This window comes from Acomys minous, assembly GCF_964271855.1.
Source record: "Acomys minous genome assembly, chromosome: 19".
NCBI lineage: Eukaryota > Metazoa > Chordata > Mammalia > Rodentia > Muridae > Acomys > Acomys minous.
Genome location: NC_140499.1, coordinates 34,496,558 through 34,518,265, shown reverse-complemented (window position 1 = coordinate 34,518,265; position 21,708 = coordinate 34,496,558). Strand labels below are relative to the sequence as shown.

The 21,708-nt window shown below is 44.6% G+C and overlaps 1 protein-coding gene across 1 annotated transcript; it reads left to right on the top strand.

The window, feature by feature from the left end:
• Positions 1-17,008: 17,008 nt before the first annotated feature.
• LOC311590415 (LHFPL tetraspan subfamily member 6 protein-like) lies at positions 17,009-18,154 on the top strand. The gene has a single exon (XM_084769360.1). It carries the CDS (start codon positions 17,577-17,579, stop codon positions 17,967-17,969), a length of 393 nt encoding a protein of 130 aa, XP_084625486.1. The 5' UTR covers positions 17,009-17,576; the 3' UTR covers positions 17,970-18,154.
• Positions 18,155-21,708: the final 3,554 nt, after the last annotated feature.

Sequence of the window (21,708 nt, the reverse complement as noted above, 5' to 3'; positions counted from 1 at the left end):
TTCTTCTGATTACACATCAGAATGGCATATTAAGTTCTGCTTAACAAATGAAAGCTGGTGATTTATCTTTCCAAATTCCTCCAGATTCTATCCACAAAACAGTACAGTGGCAAAGAATCACTAAAGTATACCATAAAATCACTGCTGGACATTACTGCAACACATTTTTTAAAAGTTTTATTTTTCTATTGATGGGAAAAGGTATCTAGAATATTATTCCCGTGACCCTACCCAGGCTATATAAAAGGCCAAATGCTCTTCAGGGCCTCCCCCTCTCACCTCTCTTCCACCCTTTCCCTCTCCTCCTCTCTCTTCCTCTGTCTCTCTGTCTCAGTCTCTCTCTCTGGGGTCCCCCTCCCCCTTTCCTTCTCTCCCCATGCTCATATAATAACCATCATATAATCTATTGCCTGGTATCTTATTGGATCACAAAGCTGGTGGCCCAGTACAGGAAAGTAATCTCGCAGGATCTTTCTCCACCGTCTCACAACAGATCTGCTCTCCTTAAATTCTATGATCAACCCATGCTGCTTGCCAGCCACTAGGATCTCCTGCCACATGCAACAAGCCTGTCTAAGAACTTGTCGCCGGCCTGCGAGAAAGCCCTGGCATCAGATCATGTTCTCTGCTAAGGATTCTTTTCAGCTCCCAGAAATCAGCTCTCAGGTCAAATGGAATCCAGATAAGTACTGTCAATCAACAGCCTCAATTTCTCCCTTATCCCCTTTAGACAAATAACTACAGGCAACTAAGGATGGCTCAGAGAACTATTAGCTTCTTTAAGCTATGGACAGCTTCCTGGCTCCTCCCATGGTTTGCTCAGCCTGCTTTCTTCTAGAACCCAGGTTCACCAGCTGAGGGATTGCACCATCAACAATGGGCTGGGCCCTCCCCCTCCCCCATCAATCACTATTCAAGAAAATGCCCTATTGGCATGACCTGAGCCTGATCTTATGGAGTCACTTCCTTAAGGCTCCCTCCTCTCCCATGACTCTTGCTTATTCCAGGTTGACATAAAACTAGCCAGCACAGCAAATCTCTGACTTTTTTCACTTCTGAAATCCGGGTTGGCAAGTGCAGATTTTTTAGGGATTTAGTAAATTGGCCCCAGTCTTCATTGATCTACTGTGGCTCACCTTGGTTTGGGGTAACTGTAGGGCATCAAGGTTACCTGGTATGTACATAAATAACATCCTTGGTTATGTTCACCTACTCACCTAGGGTTGGTCATATCTGTGTATTTCTCCACTGCAGTTCATTGGTTGCCCTTTTTGTTCACCGGTGTCGCTATGAGTCACTCCATCCAGCCCACCTTCAAGGACCAGAGTAACACAGTCACCCCACGAGGAAGAATAGAGAGCAGACAGGACTAGGCATTCCTGTGTCAGGGTGGAGGGATAAACCTACATATATGAACTGGAATTCTTCTGTCAGGGAATTTAGTATGTTTTTAAACATCAAATAATGGAAGTAAAGTTGATGGAATTGAGGTCTCTTCCTTCTATTTTCTTATATTTTTCTTATATTTTTGTAATAATGAGAAATGTAACCTCTAAATCTGCAAGAATAGAGCAAGTAAGACCTGGTGTTCAAGCTCATTCCAGCAACACTGATCAGAGAGGCTCCTGGAAGTGCCAAACTGTACCCATGAGGCACCAGCAGGTGTCGCTGTTGAGAAGTAGAGATTGCCTCTCTTTACCTTTGAATCCTGATGAGTGGAATGTTCCTTATCCATTTTCTTCTCCTTCCAGGAATGGTTTCTTTTATAAGTAAATAAGCTGGGCGTGGTCACACATACCTTTAGCGCCAGCACTGGTGAGGTAGAGGCAGGCTGAGCACTCTGAGTTCGAGGCCAGCCTGATCTACAAAGCTACTCCAGGACAGGCAAGGCTAAAACAGAGAAACCCTGACTTGGAAAACCAAAAAAGAAGAAGGAGGAGGAGGCAGAGAAGGAGGAGAAGGAGAAGAAGAAGGGAAAGAAGAAGAAGAAGAAGAAGAAGAAGAAGAAGAAGAAGAAGAAGAAGAAAGAAAGAAGAAAAAAGAAAGAAGAAAGAAGAAAAAAGAAGGAGAAGGAGAAAGAAAGAAAAAATAGCATTCAGTTTCTCAAACCTGATCAACAAGAAATGGGTGTGTGGGTTTCTGTACCAATTTCAAAGTTAGTATTGTTTTAGCGGCTTCCACCTATTTACATTCAGATCTGTCTCTAATCTTGAAATAGCAGAGGCAGACAATATAATGGTACGTGCATAAAATATATTTGAGACTGAAATTACAAAATATAGTGTGAAGCTTCACAGCTTCTGTCCTGAATGGCTTCTCTAACTACACAGAAGGTCGCTGAGTCATGGTCCTGGATCTGATTACTGTCAGTGTGTGAGCTCTGTCAGTTTTTGAATAATAAAACCTAAAATTAAAACAAAGATTTGAAGAACATTGGCATTTTTGCAGACTACTTTGTATCTGACCCAGTAATCATTTTCAAGAAAAGTTATTATAATTAATAAAAATAGGTGAGAGGTATTATGTTTGTGACCTCAGGCCATTTCCTAAGGATTGTGGGGTCATATGAGTGGGCTTTTCCCTTCCTAGGTCACTTCAGTGACCACCTGGTCCTCACATTACAGAGGTGATTCTTTTTTTTTTTTTTTTTTATTAATTTATTCTTGTTACATCTCAATGGTTATCCCTTCCCTTGTATCCTCCCGTTCTTCCCTCCCTCCCATTTTCCCCTTATTCCCCTCCCCTATGACTGTTCCTGAGGGGGATTACCTCCCCCTGTATATGTTCATAGGGTATCAAGTCTCTTCTTGGTAACCTGCTGTCCTTCCTCTGAGTGCCATCAGGTCTCCCCCTCCAGGGGACATGGTCAAAGGTGAGGCACCAGAGTATGTGAGAAAGTCATATCCCACTCTCCACTCTACTGTGGAGAGTGTTCCGTCCATTGGCTAGATCTGGGTAGGGGTTTAAGGTTTACCGCCTGTATTGTCCTTGGCTGGTGCCTTAGTTTGAGCGGGACCCCTATGCCCAAATCTGCCTATCATAATGTTCTACTTGTAGGCTTCTAGGACCCTCTGGGTCCTTCTACTTTGCCTTTCTCCCATGATTCTCTCATCTAGAATCCCACTAGAATGTCCTCTCCACAGAGGTGATTCTTTAGGTGGCTGCTGAACTGGGTTGACAAACTGAATTCAGAGATAGTGTGGGGGAAAGAAAATCCACAGTAGAGAACAGCCTTCTGAAGCCTTCACGCTCAGATTTCATGAGCTCATGGCAAACATGCGTCCCTAACTTCCCAGGCGTCCTTGGACTTCTGACTACACTGTCCACCTGTCTTCGCTTCCTTTGGGCTGGGGTGACAGGTATGCTCCATTAGGCCTGCTCTGCGTGGTTCTGGGAATGAAATCCGGGACTCTCTGTGAACTCTATGGATGGAGCTCCCTCCCCCAGCTGACTGTGTCTCTCTTAAACCATGGCAGGCCAGTGAGATGCCTCAGCCTGGAGAAGCACTTGTTTCCAATCTCACTGCCTAAGTGTGGTTCCCCAGGACGCAGAGGATGGATGGAACTGACTCCTGCGAGTTCTTCTCTGCTCTCCACACACAGGTTGCATGTCATGTTTCACATGCACACACATATATGCACACACAAGATCAATGAGTATTGTAATTTACAAAATAAATCATGGAAAACAATAGCTGAGTGGTTGATCACTAATTCTATGCAGCAATGCACCTTATAAGGATAGATTACATCGGTTGGATGTGTTGTGTCACTTGTTGCCAGGTGATTCTAATGTAGTAGAAGTCTGACTAAATATCACCTGTCACTTATTGAATAATACTATGTGCTGAACGTTTTACACACATTACCTCAGTTAGTATTTAAAATGATGCTATGGGTAAATATTATCATAAACAACTTACCTAAAATCAGAAAGCCAAAGAGTGGATGTTACATCTTGCTAGACCAAAACCAGGCCAATACCACTGTGGGGGCCCGAATTCACTGTGCTTTCTTATACCTTTCTATCATCTATAATGGTTACACTGTAATATGAAAAAAAAAATGAAAAAAATTTTCAGTTAAAAAAAATGGATTTAAGTTTATGCCAAGTTGTGTTTTAGGCCATGATCTTAGTAAGCACCTGGTAAATCAATCTTGCCTGATATTTCTTAGACTGATACATAAGGTTTTAAATAATAATTCTAGGGGCTGGAGAGATGGCTCAGTGGTTAAGAGCACTGACTGCTTTTCGAGAGGTCTTGAGTTCAATTCACGCAAACACATTGTGGCTTACTGCCATCTATAATGAGATCTGGTGCCCTCTTCTGCCCTGTGGGTTGTATATGCAGGCAGAGCACTCTATACATAATAATAAATAAATAAATCTTTTTTAAAAAAATGATTTAAAAAAATTTAAAAATAAAAAATAATTCTATTTAATATTTATTTATTCACTTTACATCCTGGTAGTGTCCTCTCCCTTCTCTCCTCCCAATGCCCCCTCCCTCCCTGTTCCTCTATCCCCCTGTCCTATTCCTCAGAAAAGGGGAACCCCTCCCCGTCCTCACCTGCCCCACTCATCAAGTCACATCAGCCCTGAGGTTGTCTTCTTTCCCAGTGGCCTGGCCAGGCAGTCCCTCCCCCCAGGGGGAAGGGATCAAAAAGCAGGCAACAGAGTCCATGTTAGAGACAGACCTGATCCACTTAGGAAAGGACCCACATGAATCCTGAGCTGTGTCCATCAGCTACATCTATATGGAGGACCGAGGTCCAGTCCATGCATGGTCCTTGGTTGGTGCATCAGACTTCTCAGCCCCTTGGGGCCCTGGTTAGTTGGCTCTGTTGGTCTTCTTGAGTTTCTGTCACCTCCAGGTCCTTTTGTCTTTCCCCCCACTTCTCCACAAGACTGCCTATGCATTGCCCAATGTTTAGCTGTGAGTCTTGGCATCTAGTTCAATTCACTACTGTGTGGAGCCTCTGAGTGCACAGCTCTGCTGGGCTCCATTCTCCAACCACAGCAGAGCACTGTTAACAGTGTCAGGGGTTGGCTGTCTTCCACTGGGGTGGGTGGGTCTCAGGTTGGGCCAGGCATTGGTTGGACATTTCCTCAGTACCCGCACATCTTGTAGACAGGGTAATTTCGGGGTCAAAGTTTTTGTGGGCGGGTTGGTGTTCCCCTTCCTCTACTAGGAGTCTTGTCAGGTTAGAGGGTGTCCTCTTCAGTCTCCATGGCCCCTGCCACTAGGAGCCTCAGCTGGAGGCCCCTCATATCCTCCCAAAGCCTACCGTGACTAAGGTCTCCCACTTGTCACAGACATGCGTCCACCCACCCTTTCTCTTTCCCTGCAAGCCCTCTGTCTTCCCCACCCCACCCGCTGCTCTCCCCAGGTCTGCTCTCCACCCTCATCTCTCCCTGCACTCCTCCACTACCTTGTCCCCTCCACGGCTCTTACCACTGTCTATTGTATTCAAACTCATTCTGTTAGATGAATTTGTATGATTTTATGTGCATGAATATTTTGCCTGCCTGCATGTGTGTGTACCACGAGTGTTCCTGTTACCTGGGAGGTCAGAAGAGGGTGCTGGGTACCCTGAAACTGGAGTTACAGATGGTTTTGAATCACCATGTGGGTGCTGGGAGCTGAACCTGGGTCCTTCATAACAGCACCAACTGCTCTTAAACTCTAGCTCATCATTTCCAGCCCCCAATAACATTCTTTAAAGGGAGGTTTGAATGTGCTGGATGCCTTTTGCTGCGCAAGCTCTAACATTCTGTTAGTATTCAGCAGAAACTGTCTAGCAGAAAAGCATTAATAGACATGGTCTCAATTCAGAACTTGAAGAAACACTGAGAAAAAGATTGTTTTATTTCCTAGTCCTGAGTGGTGAGTACTTTAACTAAATGCCTTTATGGTTATGGCCTTAAATATAAACATGTTGTTATTTTTATTTATGTAATGGAGGAATGAGACATGGAGGAAAAGTTAGTCCATGGGGAAATAATGTGTCAGGTTGTGTTAAACAAGATTCCTCCAATGTGAAATATTCCCTGCGCATGGGTGAGTTGAGGTGTGTGGGGACAGAATGCTCCCTGTCTGGGGAGGTCAAAGCTTGCAATATGTGCAAGGCCCTTCCCTGTCCAGCTATAGAAGGAGTGAACAAACGCTGGGGGAGAGATGCTGCTCTGCGAACTATAGAGTAATGCCTGCAGGTTGTGCAACAGGTGCTGCTGCTGCTGCTGGGTCACAGCTTTCACAGCTGCTAACTGTTCTGGGACCTGCTTTTCAGTGATGCAGCTGTATTTGAATCACCCGTCTTCCTGTAAGGAACCCCTTGCTCATTCTCCTATCGTGTACCCCAATTCGAATACATTCCTTCACCAAGTTGGACTCGCTTTTTACACCAAGCTGTCCAGGAACTCTCAGCAATCTGGCTGCCTCCACCTCCCAAGTGCTGGGATTAAAGGTGTGAGACATCAGGCCAGGCATAATTAGGGCTTTTTAAAAAGAAAACAAAAAGGTCAGAGAGCTCCCCTGCCTTCTCTGTCCTTTGTACACCAGAGAGAGAGAGAGAGAGAGAGAGAGAGAGAGAGAGAGAGAGAGAGAGAGAAGAGAAGAGAAGAGAAGAGAAGAGAAAGATAGAGAGAGAAACAGCAGATAGAGACAGAAAGGAGGGGGAGAGGGGAGAAACTCTTCTCTGTCAGATAAGGTGAACTGGAGAGAGGTAAGATGGTGTCTGTCTATGACCAGGAAGCTGGCCTCAGGAGAGATGGAGTCTTCTGAAGAACTCCACACTCACCAAAACTATGAGAAGGACATTTCTGTTGTGGGTAAGCCATCTCTAGAGTTCTTGGATTTTGTTATTACAGTCCAAAGGATCTCAGAGTGCCATCCTGATGTGTTTGAAGATTCCTCATTTTACAGTGTTATTTTTCCAAGGTCAGGCAGCAATTTGACAGCTAAATCAAGCACAGAACTACTGGGTGTTTTCCTGACTTCTACTATGCTTCCATCTCACAAAGATCCCTCCCCCCCCCCTCTCTCTCTCTCTCTCTCTCTCTGTGTGTGTGTGTGTGTGTGTGTGTGTCTGCGCATGTGTGTGTGAGTTTGCATTTGTGTGACTTCCTCTTTTTTTCTTTACACTTAAGGATGCAAGTTAGAAAGCATCACTCCAGCTGTAGATGCTGCCCACTGTCCCTTCCGTGTCACCAGATTGAAACCTTCAAATCAAGGCATTCAGCGCCCCCCATGTGTTGTAATTCTTTTCTGAGATATCCCTATTCAAATAATCAACACAGCAGCTGGTACAAATTAATGTAACAATTATCAGCCAGCACAATATGTGTGCTTTCTGGTTGAGAATTACATTTCTGAAAGAATAGCCTGGCAACCTTGGAAAAAAGAAAAGAACAAAAACAATAAGAGTGCATTTGTAAGCCCTGTGTGTACACTTTTAATCTCAGTATTTTTGAGGCAGTGTTAGGTAGCTCTCTTGAGTTCAAGGCCAGCCTGGTGTACATAGTATGGTCTGGGACAGTCAGGGCCACACAGAGAGACCCCTTCTGCAAAAGAACGCATTTATAGCACAGAAGGTGTTTGAGACTCTTTGGTTTATTGGTATTGCCAACACATCTATACTAAGACACACATGCTCTCAGGTTAAAGTGTTACGGGTAGAGGGGCTTTGGGAAGCTAGTCAATTCTCACCAGAAGTCAGTTTAGCTGCAGCCTAAAGACTATGGAAGACAATTCGCCTTTGCTGCACTTTGGACACTAGGGGGCGTCTAGAATCAAGAAACAAGCAAAGTCAATCCAGGAAACTTAGTGCAGTCCCAGGTCCAGCATTCAATCCCTCAGCACTAAGGAAAAACAAAATGGACTGGACCATCTTTCAAGCAAGTGATGGCACACAGGTAAAAGTGCTGACCAGAATATAAGTAAGTAAGTAGATAAGTAAGTAAATTAAGAAAGGAAGGAAGGAAGAAAGAGAGAAAGTAAGTAAATAAGAAAGTAAGCAGGAAAGAAAGTAAATAAGAGAGGAAGGAAGGAAGGAAGGAATAAGGAAGGAAGAAAGGATGGAAGAAATCACAACTGACTTCTGAGTCTCTCTCAGCATAAGGCCCAGACCCTGCATTTTGACTCCGATATGATAGTTTTCCCCCCCAAACATTGTGCATTTTGGCTACAGTGGCCAGCATTTAGTTCTGAATCTTTTGGGAAAGCATAGATGTATGCATTTTGTCTAAAATGTCATTGTGTGGACTTCTTATTTTTAATAATTTGCTCAAAGTATCTAAGATGAGATGAGATGAATGCTAACTAGATGACAAGGTGCTGCCTTTAAAGAAGTGTCCTTCAGAATATAGTGATGTCTGTGGTGTGTGTGTGTGTGTGTGTGTGTGTGTGTGTGTGTGTGTGTGTGTGAATGTAGAGCATGTGCAGAGAGACAGCAATTCTAAGTGTCTTTTTCTACATCTCTGACTTTTTCAGACAGGGCTTCCCACTCCATCCGGAGTTCATTGTTGGGTCTGGGCTGCAGCCCGCAAGCTCCAGCAAGCTCCCTGACTGCATGCAGCTCTGAGCCCTATCGTGTGGCTCTGTCTTTAAGACTGGGCACTCGGGAACTGAACTTAGGTCCTCATGCTTGCACAGTCAGCACAACACCTACTAAGCCATTTATTTTTCTAGCCCAGACCAGAGTCTAATGATGTATTTATAACAAGTTTACTTTATATCACAGTTAATTAATTAATGTCGAGGGTGTTTTCCTTGCATGGATGTCTGTGCATCACAAGCATCAGACCTCCTGGGACTGGAGTTATAGATGGTTGAGCCACCATATGGGTGCTGGGAATGGAACCTATGTCATCTGAAAGAGCAGCCACTGCTCTTAACCACTGAACCATCTCCCCAGCCTCTATTTTGTTTGGAAAAAGAAACTTGGTGTACAGTCAGTTAATGTTTGAGAAAGGAACGTTCAAATCTTTCATCATGTGACTATTTATTTATTTGAGATGTGACAGGGAAATAGGCTTTTATGGTCCCTTTGTCCATGCCCTTCTGCCCCAAGGATGAGAGTGACCAATACTGATGAAAATGGGGAAAGCTGAAAATGCCCAGAGTATAGATCTGAGTCTCAGATCCCAGGGGCAGCCTGGTCAAGAGACACAAGATAAAGAAGATTCTGGGGACATAAACCTGGCTGTTCACAAAGGCAGCGGACAGGGCTCCCCAGCTAGGTGACAACAGGGGGCATTCTGCAGGGAGGTTCTATAGTTCCTTTTGAGGGAGTTTTAGTGAAGTTATGACGTGTGAATGTCTCCCTTGTCATTTTCTGAAGTGACTGGCTCCTGTGGTCCCATGATCAAGGACAATTTTCCCATTTTGGAGTCAGGGTGAGTCAGGGTGGGATAAATCTGAGACTCACAGCCCAGTGAGGGCTTTCTCCAGGAGACAAATAGCAAGTAGGTACTTCTCTCAAAAAAGGAATAAGCCTCCCAATAAAGGCATGGGGTTCAGATACATGTTCTTAAAGTTAGGTCTTTGGATCCTATGATGGGTCCCAAATATATTTAGGTAGAAATATTGTGGGTCCCTTTCAGGCCCTTTGTTTTCTTGTCCCTTTCATTTGTATCTGTTCTCTCCCCCCCCCCCTCTCTCTCTTTCTCTCTCTCTCTCTCTCTGTCTCTCTGTGTGTGTGTGTGTGTGTGTGTGTGTAAGAGAAGAGAGAGAGAGAGAGAGAGAGAGAGAGAGAGAGAGAGAGAGAGAGAGAGAGAGAGAGAGCGAGAACAAGGGGGGGGGCTGGGAAGGGAAGGAGGGAGGAAGGGAGGGAGGTTCCTCTTGCCAGTCCTGGTGTCTCCCTGCTGATACAGTTGATGCTATATCCTGTTCCTCACTCTATTTTCATCCTTGCATCTTCTGCTGTTGTCACTTTGGCTGCACTCTTTACCTTTTACCATGCAGAGATATTGATCTGCAGAGACACAACCAGCCACATGCCCTTCCATTTCCATTCACTCCCTCAGTCTAGTCGGCAAGTCAACCAAGTGTAGCATTTAAGATACAATCTTTGGCAGTTCGGTTCAATGTCAAGTTGGAAAATTGGTTCCTTGTTTTCTCTGTGTTTTACTGGCCCTGCTCTGGAGCTCCCAGCAAAGTGGTCACCAAACAGTAATAGTTAAATGGACATGCTAACATTCATTTGTCATCACTGCCACTGGGCCTCTGAAGGGGGACAGCAAATAGTAATCTTCCATCAGAAATGTGAACAAATTGAGAGGAAATGAAGTCCCAGGTAGAGCCCAGAGTGTTTTCCATCTCACTGCTGGACTCTCACTATTCCAGGCCCTTCACTCTGTGAGGGGCAGACACGTCTTTGACCTGAACCCTGAGCACAGCAGGCATGGCCTCTTCTTGGTCTCTGCAGTGTGAGCAGAGCAGGTCTTCTGGGGTCAGAGTCTCCAGCTGGTGTGGGGGAGCCACCAGGTACACTGCCTCTCCTGACTCTTCAGTCTGTCCAGGTGACAGGCTTGAGTGCAGGGGCCAGAGTTTGTAGGAAACCAGAGAGCTGGGGAGAAGTCTTCCATTTCACTACAGCGAAAATAGGACAGCATTTCCTTTGGGAAATTATAGTATCAGACTTCAACTGTAACTCCATTCTTTTACATCAGTCGATTACCATATTGGTCCACACAATGTCCTTTATTGTCCTAATGGGAAGAAATAAGTTTTCAAAATGCTCAGAAATTATAACTGGGTGATAGGTTATACTATTTTGCATAAAATTTAATTCAGGAAATGATGGTCTATTCCTGTTACCTTGGCACATGTGAGTCAGAGGCAGGAGAAGTGCTGTGAGTTGAAAGCTAGCCAAGGATGTTTAACAACTCACTGACATAAAGCCACACAGAATATAACAACAGCTCTTCTCTGCTGTCAATTGTCATCACAAACCACATCTCTTTATAAAAACCAAACAAAACCTACACAACACCCAAAATGATAGTGAAAAATAAAAGAATAATAATGTTAAAGTAGCATAAGAACCCTGGTTCATAAAAACCTCACTATGTACAGCACATACTGGCCATGAAGCTAAAATTCATATTGTGGTCATTTCCCACTTTGATGGCTCAATGTGAAGCCCTTATTGTATTAACTGTAATTTAACACCTCATGTTTTATACCTTTGAATAAATTATTGATTTAATATATGTGTGCTACCTCAATGTATAAAGGAATAATATATAGAAATGACATGACATTTTTACATTTCCAAGGTAATTTGCAAACTTTAAATGAATAATATGGACAGCACCACTGGGAACAGGTCAGAGGCAGCACACACATGTAATTCCCACGAGTGTTCCAGCGAACAGAGTCAGACAAATTGCTATGTTTCGAAACTGTACAGAACCGGGCAAATACAACTCCTGAGGAGTATGGTGTCTTGAGTCAACAAAAATGTTAAAGGAAATCCGCAGGAAGTGGAAGGGCTACCCCGGTTTGTAAAGCTGTGATAAAGGTGTCACGTTGCTCACATGACTTCAAACAGAGGCCAGGAACCTTGTTCCCTGTATGTAAGACTGACAAAATGGAGTAAGATACCATCGCAGATGCTTTTCACATCAGTCTCAAGATGGAACCTGGGAGACAGAAAGAGGGGAATGGGCAGTTCACTGCCTCAGTGCTGCAGACTGTGGCTGCAGATGCGCAGCTGGGGAGCGTCTGAGGGCTGATCCACAGCACCTTTCAGGAACATGGGTGTGCTTTCTGACTGATGAAGAGCTGATGGGCACTGTAGCAGCAAGTAGCCATGGACACCTCTCTTCCCTGGTCCTGTCAGCACCTCTCATGGCTACAGTTTTCTTTGCTACCTACAGTCTTATGTCTGCACCTCAAGGGAAACTTTTTGTGTCAGATACTTTTACAATAGTGAGAACCTCCCTCTCTGCATTGTTTGCAGGTCTGGTTTTTATAAGCTGGTTTGAGGCTAGTCCTGTTTCTATTGCCATGCTCTGAGAAAAGCTTGTGTTTCCAGTGAAAGCTGTGTACAATGACTACCTACCATTCCCTTCACCATTTGCTTGAGAGTGCGTGTCTCCCTACACTGCTCCATCCTCTGTCTGTCTTGGTGCTCTGTCTAACTCACTTTGTTGTAATGCCAACTGCTTGACTCAAAGAAAATAGGAACAGTGGTTAGCCAGGAAAATTCATATTGAAGTGTGCCAGAGAGTCAGATGAATTACACAGGTCTACTGACGTCACCGAGAGTCCTTTCTTTATCCTGCGTCCTCATTCTCACCATGTTGAATGTTGTCATCCTACCTCTCATCACATGACTGAAACATGGGTGCTGTGGGATTAGATGCCATCATATCCGATTCTGGCCCAGAAAAGAGAGCATGTGTTGGCCCCATCACTACTTCTCAGAAAAGTGATGTGGCCTCTCGACCCTAAGTGCAGGCTGGGAATGGAGATTTCAGCTTTTGCAGCTTCCTTGAGAGAGAAAGGCAGAGAAGAGGAAGCAGGAAGTGAAGGTGAACCTCCTGGGAACGGTGATTCCAACAGATTTTCACTAGAGAAATCTCTTTCTCCCCTCCCCAGTGGCCCGAAGCACTGAGTCTGTTCCCCCTGTTCACAGCTGCACCAGGAACTTCCCACAGTACACCTTCTTTGTTTCAAGGAAGTTCTGCTTGCATTAGGGCAAGTATAGCAATCACGTGATGTTGATTTATTCATTAATTCTTCTGTTCCTGTTCAGTTATTGAGGGTCTGCTCTACCCACCCTGCCAAGCATCACAGCACCAAGTTGACTAATGTATTTTTGGCATTGAGCATATGTAGAATCTATAGTGCTTAAGTAGAGATACAGTTATTATAAGGAAACACTCATATCAATGCTTTATTGTTTACTTAAAATATTCACAAGAGTCTGGGCATGGTGTCACATGCCCATGACTCCAACAGAAAGAAAATTCAAAGGGAGGTGAAGAGCTGATAGAGTGAGGGTTTGGGGTCGCGTCTCTGTGGCCTTCCCATCCTAATGGATACAATATAGTTGCTGTAATGCCAAACATTTCATGTTTAAGAACCCGAGCAAAGACAGACAGGGTGGTAAGAGAATTGTTCTCTCAACCTTCCATGCTTGAGCAAAGAATCCCTTTTCCCAAGGTCTCCTTAGGAGAATCAATGCTACAGGGGAGTCAGTAACCACCACTATGTTTAAGGGACACAGGAAAAAGCAGCCATTGACTGAAGGGATTTGGGTTGGAGTTAATATTGGGTAGCCACGTGAATGTGTTGCCATGAACGCCTGCGGTCTTTCGTTTGCCTGCAGTCTTCCATTCCTTCATGATCTCATTCAGGACTCAGGAGGCCGAGTAGCCATCATTCTGCTCCTGGGCCTGGAACAGGAGGTCCAGCAGCAGCTGCTGTGTGGGAACTTCTGCCTGGGAAGTAACTTATAGAGCCTTGGAAGATGTAAATCAAACGCAAAGGTTAAAAAAAAAAAGATATTACAATGCATGTGCTTGTAAAGTACCCATGCGAGAACCTAGAGGGGAGTTCAGAAGATTTTATAGCTTGGGAAAATAATTATACGGTGGATGGAACAGGAATAGGAGTTGTGATTCTGGGCCCCTGCTTCAAGTGAGGTATTGGAGGGATTCAGAGCCTGTCACCGCATCTGTGAAGTCATGCACTTGGACAAGTTTAGATGACCCCAAAGTCCTCCTCCAGGCAGGAGTGCCCCCATGTTGTCATCACACTGGCAGTCTGAGGGTCAGAAACACTAAGTGTAATTGGCTTCAAGCTCTGTGTTACAGTGAGGTAACAGACTCATTTGAGTTGGGATGCTGAGTCCCAGGAGGGACAGCACAAAGATTCCACACATAACTTATACTCTGTTCCAATGGGATCCAAAGGGTCTGACATCTTCATTTCTTCTCTTTATATCAGCCAAACCTCTCTGACAACATTTATATTGCTCACTAGAACACAGATCATGTGATTTATAAATAAGCCCATATTTTAACCATATGCTTCTGGGGAAATCACCTGTTTCTTTGTAAAATACTAATCACCTTCATGGCTTTTTCCTTCCTTTTATTGAGAATTAGATCAAGCCATCTATTCATAAGCCTGGTGTCCTGACACACAGTAATGAACGACTCTGCAGGTGAGGGGATCACTATTAATGCCTCCTTCACAATTTGTGTCACTGTGAACATAAGGCTCCTTCACCTAAGCTGGAGAAAGTGTCCTAGGACAGTTCTCTAGTGCGCAGTGTGTGAGTGAATGCATGCGTGTGGGTGAGCCCTGCTGCCACTGTGTAATTTTGCCTATGCTGGCATCTGCTACCTCCACATTACACAGATATGAGAGCAGTGATAGCCAAGCAGTAGTACTTATCGAGGAGTCAGACTTGTTATTATATGGCCGCCAAGCCCAGGAAGTTCCGATTTGCACAAGACAAAGTAAAACCTAAATTAACAAAGGAAAACTCCAAATCTAAACCTCTATACCTGGGATTCACCAGTGAGCTTGAAACAGGGGATCATTTGGAACCATGCCTTCCTACTCTTGGCCTGGTCACACTTCAAGCTACATTATTCCAGGTGTGCCTTGTATACATACTGAACAGAACCCTGGCTTTTATGGACCAGCTGCCAGGAGGGCCTTCCCAGGCCTGGGTCATGCTCATCACAAACATCTCCAGACTCTACTAAGTGTCTCTCTGGAACTCTTCCCTCAACTTCTCATGAGTATTGTAATGAGCTTAAGGTGGACTACACTGCTTTTCTGGGAGGCCCATCACCCATAGCATCCTCTTACAAGGGAAGGGCTTGGAAATCTGTTAAAAATGTTCAAAACGCTCTCAAAACAACTTGTCTCCAGCTGATGCTGCTAATTAAATTGTGCTCTTGAACTTTTATTGTGAAATATATTTCTATCCATTTTATGACTTCCAAATGCTTTGAAAAGGCACATCATAGAAAAAAAAAACCTGGATATGGTAAAGTATTTCAAAAGTTGCCTTTCCCAGATGGCAGCTTTCTAAAAAGAACTGTCCTCAGTGAAGGTTGGGGGTGGGGTAGGGTGCTCAGCCAGTCACCAAGAGGACTCAGTTCCATCTTCACAAGGTTTAAATGCTGATGGCAAGTCAGAACCTGGGCAAGTCACTGAAAAATCAAAGGAGCTGATTTCCAGAAAGGAAACCCAAAAGTCTAGTAGACTTTAGGATTGACCAAGGGTTGGGGAGTAGAGGGGGTGAGAGAAAGGGCCCCCTCCTTGAGGGAGGGAGGGAGAAAGGAGGCGGAGCAAAGAGAAGAGGGGAGGGAGCAGAGGAGGAGGGAAGGGGGTGAGGAAGCAGGGTGAAAAAGAAGAGGAAGAGAAATATCTTGAAAGAGGTTCCCAAGGTTTTCAGCCCTTGGGAGAGGCTGGCTGCAGGAGCCACCTGCCTTCTTGCTTGCCTTGCTTTCACTGAATCCAGCAGCCTCGCATAGCATGCGCCTTCCCATTCCTGAGGCCACACCAGTCATGGTCTCTGTCCTCCAAAGTGGCCAGGTCTCAGGAGCCCTTTAGAGATCACAGACACCACTGTAGCCACCGCGGAGTCTACTTCCCACCAGAGTCCTCATAAAGGATGCGCGAAGATTGCAGCTCCAGACCCCAATGCCTGACCCAGAAAAGCAAACAGGGGTCGGTTGTAGCCTTGGCGCCCCCTGGGAAGCTGTGGAGAAAGCTGCAACTTTCTCCCTGAATTCTCAGTCTGTCTGTGGCCCCCACAATTGCGCATCCAGGACTGCACAGAGGGAAAGAGGGGAGGGGACAGCTGGAAGCTGAGGGCGGGGAGGAGGCGGTGCCTGCCTTGCCTGCCAAAGCTGGAGCTGGCATCCCTGGGCCTCAGGGTCACAGCCCACAGGCTCTCAGACTGGTTCCTCCTGATCCTCCACCCTGGTTCTCCAGAGTCGCAGCAATCTCTGTCGGGACTGCGTTGAAGCCTAGGACAGTCTTCCTGGCCACGCTGCCCTAGCCAACAAAAGACAGCAAGTTGTGCTGCACCAGGGACTTGGGAGGGCAGGTGGCCACCTTCAGGCCTGGTAAGTAGTGAGCCCCGCGGTCCTGTGCCCTGTACCCTGACTTTCTGAGCAGCATGCTTCAGCTGTGGGCTTGCTGGCCTCAGGGGGGTGCTGCCTTCCCATCCCTTATCTGTCCCTTCTCAGAGCCAGCTGCAAGAACTTCCCTGTGCTGCTTTGCATCCAGAGATCATTGTGTGGGAATGTGTGTGGCTCCCAGAGAGGTGGATGTGCTGAGCAGTTTGGTGGGAGGATTGTGGCTCTGATTGATCTGGACTAGGGCACCTCACTCTAGCTGAGAAAGAGGGGCCCCTTCCTCTTACCCCCAAGTTTGCTGGTCACCCCCCAGACCAACTCAACTTCAGCATTTGCTCACAGCTGACAAGATGTTCAAAACTGTAGCCAGAGGGAGCTCCTTCTGGGTAGAATCCAGAACTGAAGGCAAGCAAAGCTGAGGCAACAAGAGTTTGCTGTAGGCTCTGAAGCTGGAGTGTGGATGCAGGTTGCAGAGGGAACCTGAGGGTGGGTGTACTTTTGCATCCTTTGTGGAGAGTGTGGCCAGGTAAGCAAGCCCAGGCCAAGTGGAACCCTTTGAAGAGCTCACATTTGACACTGAGTATTGGAAAAGTGTGAGTGCCCTCTCTAATGGTTAGAGTTGAACACAGGTGAAAAAGCCAGCAGGTGAAGTCACTGAAGCCAGTGAGTCAAAATAGGCGTTGAACACAAGTGGGTTGCTTGTGCCACAGAAGGTTAAGGGTGAGGGACTTCTCAGTGTTGTCGACCCTGCTTCTATCCAATGCCTATCCCTGGTTGATGGGTGACCAGTGAAGTTTACAATACTCTGAAACTGTAAGAAGTTACCAGCATCATTAGCTTGGTTGGCATGCCCACGAAGACATGCAGAGAGATTACTAGGAACTAAGTGGGAACTTGCAAGCCAAATAAACTACAGTAGAGCCCGTTTTATTTCATTATCCTGAATTATCCCAACCACTAGTAAAAATGCTACATTGCATTGAGTGTGTGAGTAGGTGAAATGAACTCACGGGCTTAGCACACAGAAGCCATCTGTTTCTTTAAGTAAATAGCTGTCAGAGGTAACTCGGGGGCATTTTATAGGAGATAAAGCTATGGAAAAGCTTGGGCTAGTTTGGCATAACTTGTATATAGATGGGTATGGAGAGAGTTAGTCCTTACCACTTTGGAAACATTGAAGGAAGCTTTCTTAACTGCACATTGTAGAGCTTCTGTGGGCATACATAAATAAGCTAGGCAGCCTTAACTCCCACTGTTTCCTCTTCTGTTTTACCAGGGGCCACCATCATTACTACAAAGAATGAGAGGTTGACACATTATAAGACTGAAGATTTGTAACAGCGCGTAGCTGAGTCCTCCTTGAAGAACTGTGGATTCCCTGGGAGTGTCTAGTGACCACCGGCCTTCATTTCCACCTCAGGACAATCACATTGAGTCCTCATCGCATCGCCTGGTGAAAGATGGCATCCAGCCTTATTTGTACTGGAGTGATCTGGGCTTTGCTCTCCTTCCTTTGTGCTGCCACCTCCTGTGTGGGCTTCTTCATGCCTTACTGGCTCTGGGGATCTCAGCTGGGCAAACCTGTGTCCTTTGGCACTTTCAGGAGATGCTCCTATCCGGTGCATGATGAGAGTCGGCAGATGATGGTTATGGTGGAGGAATGTGGGCGCTATGCCTCCTTCCAGGGCATCCCCAGCACAGAGTGGAGAATCTGTACCATAGTGACAGGCCTGGGCTGTGGCCTGCTCCTCCTTGTGGCTCTCACTGCCCTTATGGGTTGCTGTGTGTCAGATCTTACCTCCAGGACAGTAGGAAGAGTGGCTGGAGGAATACAGTTTCTTGGAGGTAAGTGACTTTGCTAAACTTGGGTTGTTTCCATAGAATCCTAAAGCTGTATTGAAAATTCTCTTTCAGTGGTCCATTGGTGCAATTGTAACTGACATTTGGAATACGAGGAGAAATAGACATAATGGCTATCTAATGCACCCAGCAAAGTCCAAGACTTTTTACAGTGTCAGGGTTCTTCATGCTGGTCCATCCTGGGTATATACATCCTTGGCCTGCTGTGTACCACCTATGTGAGACAAGCATGTATGGGACGTCTGTAATCTATGGATAGACCCATGGATTGTCTTTGCCTTGCTAGACACTTGAGTTCTTTAGGAGGCCAAGAGTTCATAGAAAAATGCAAAAGGTGTTTGATTCAATGTTGTGATCAGGATAAGCCTGTAAGATCCTGGAGGATATAACGGTGACCCCTATTAGCTTTACATTACTTTTCCAACTAAGGTTTAGATGAGTACTTTCATCTTGGCAACTATGTTTTTCAGTGGGTTACAAATATAACTCTAGGCTGATTATGGTGTGAGATCTTAAACTTCTCTGGGCACTTTTTCTGGGGAGGAAAGAAAAGAATACATCATTTAAAGAGTGATGTGTGCTGTCCCAAATGGACTGGAGAGCCTCAGTAACACCAGGCCAGAAGTTCTAGATGACCTTGAAAATGTGCCTGATAGTTGGGTGCAGCTGGGATTGTATTTGGGGAACTTCTGGGAACAGCTAGGCCGTAGACTTTCTCTTTAAACATAATCCTAGTTTATGGTCATACAAGATTAAGGGCCTATTTGTCCCTTATGTCAGGGAGCCCTTTTTGACATAGCATTTCATCCTGTTAGGTGGGGCAATGGACGGCATTGTTCTCTTCTGTAACTTCTTCCTGCTGACATTAGGGCGTTGTTCTTACGGACCCAGGAAGGCTGAAATACTGTCAAAGGGCAGGCAATGGGGGTATTTATCAGAAGCATCTGATTAGTGATCTAGTTGAAAGACAGGGAGCAATCACATCAGCTGGACTGGTTAATATCCGCTTTCAGGAAGTCCAGAGCTCAGCAGTTTGCAGTCACAGGTGATCCCTGGAAGGAGTCTGACAGCCAAGTGAAAAATCAGCTGAGACAAATACAGACTAGGGCCAAAATTAAAATTTCTTAGTGATTCGAGAAGGTGGAGAATCCCAAGACAGGCAAAATTCCCATTTCCAGAAAGAGGTAGGTATACTTATCTGGACTTCATTTGAACTGTGGCAGGTGGATCTTATGAATTTTGGATTTCCTGAAGCTTAAATGAATTTTAGCTTACAAAGCAAGTATATTAATATTATCTTTGTAGTGAGGTCTATATTTTAGAAGAAGCAGTTAACAGGAGTCTGTACCATAAGAGGAGTAGATTCATGCCTTTGACACCAAGTAATGGGAAACACAAGTCTATATACAGAAGACAACCAAAGGGAAATTAAAACCTTGTGCTGAGACAGAATAATAAGTAGCCACTGTCCACCTGCTTATCACACACTATTCATCAATGTTAAACTTTTATATGTTTTAATATTTTAGACCCTCCAGTTTTCTTCATTTATATTTACCAACTTTTAAACATTTTCTCAGACCGTTAAATACCTTTTCAGACCTTCAAACAATTTCTTAGAAGCTTTTCTTCACAACTTGCATTGACCAACCCCAAAACACCTTTTTTAGATCCTCAGACATTTTCTTAGGGCTTTATAATTAAACTTTTATATCTTAAGAGCTTACATAAACTTTATGGTTTTTTTTTTCTATCCAGTTATTCACCAGCAGATGCAGGCACTTGATTACTGGGAACATTCAATCTTTTTATCTTTTAACATGAAGCCTGTGAGTAAGGCAAGTAAGGCCTTTTAATAAAAGATCTAGTAGTTTTAGCTTGCTAGTGAATTGATTAATGAATTAACAGTGGATCTAATTGTCTTCCTGCTGTCAGGCAACCCTTAGCTTAGCCATTAATGTGATCAGAGACCTGATGACTGATCAGTCCACCACCTAGACAGTTGTCTCCTGTGGTTTTTATGGCACCATGGGCAGAGACAGTGTGGCCATCCGGCACAGAAGATGAGAGGCTGTTTCTGTGGAAAAAAACATGAAAGGGACTGACCTCATCTCATTTTTAGCAACATAAGACAATAAATGTTTAGGTGTCTAGTTTGTCCACAGTTTATATATAAATATTTCACCTTCTTTTACTAGGAATATTAGAAAATAACTAATTGTAAAAACTGGAACCTACAGGGAGCAGTTGTGTTCTGCTGTTAGCATTTAACATTTAGGTGTACTATCCATACCCAGTAGTTTATAACCAAGATATACAGAACATAGTGTATTTATATATTGAAACCCAGTCAGAAACAAACATATAGTAAAGCAGACCAAACTTTTCTTTAGTAGCTATAGTTTCAGAGGGGGAGCATCTTGCTGCCTGCCTTGTTAGCATGCTACAGTTATTATTGTTTTATATCATAGCTCTAGATGAATCTTACAACTAAATGTTAAATGCTAAGGGCAGAACTTGTAGAAGACAGTAGGGGTAGTAGGGCTTTCTGAGTTTGGCATCCTGTCCAGGATGTTTCTTGACAAAAGGCCCTGTTGCAAATGCTTTTGGCAGATGTAGTCTCAATGGTGAAGTTATGAATAGCCCCACCCAAGGAATCCGAGGAGTGACTGGCAGTTGGGGGCAGCTGGGCTTGTGATTGGGCACTTTTTGCTGATTAGTAAAGCAACAGGGTATGCTGATCATAAACCTAATTTATGTTCAATCTGACCTTGTATAGAGATTCTTTTACATCAGCAATGAGCTGAGATGATGGGGCTGGTGGGACTGAAATCAAAATACCTATAGTTATGCTCCCCAAAAGGAGCAGGTCACATGACAGCTTACCGCAGACCTAGCTACCCATATAATAGGTGAATAAGATACCCGGGTATTGCCTATGTGAGGTGACCACTGACTGATTGGATTATGTAGGAACACATATTAACAAACTCTAAATTTTCCTTCATCATACCATGCCACATTCTCAGTAGTTATCCTAAAATACTAATAAGCATGGTGTCAGGACTACCTAGAACTTACTATTGAGCTGTGCATGTGCAGTGAGTAGCTCAACAGCTATTTTCCCTGTCATACTTTGGCCCAGAAATCCTCAGAGGCTAGTCATGCTGTGAGAAACATATACGTTCAGTGACATCAGGCAGTGTTCCCTCCCAGACTACATGAGCCAGCCACAGCTGGAAGAGTTTTCTATTTTCAAACACTGCAATTCATTCCTAAAAAATATGATGAACAATGGAAAAGGCCAGCGTAGATTTTATGCATCTATTATGTATTTATACTATAGAAGGTCATGACTGGTACAGTTTCTTCACTAGTCTACCCCAAGTACTTCAAACCATCCCTGGTACACGGATCAGCTCTAAAAGTATTGGAATTATTGAGTAATTACAGAAGTGTAATCATAAAAATAGCTTGGGGCATTTCTGGAAAGTTTAATCTGTGATACCTGTACCAACTACATGTGTGTGGAAACTGTCAAGGATTTGTTGAAAGGAGGTCAGCTGACGTCCAGGGTACATGAGAAGTGGCTTGGTGTCCCTGAGCAGGGAATAAAGAGGCAAAATTGGCTGCTACGCAGAGGTAATGCCTACCACCTGACTGAACAACAGCAACCAAATAGACACAATGTTTGCTTAGACACACTAGATTACATATCACACAATTATATAC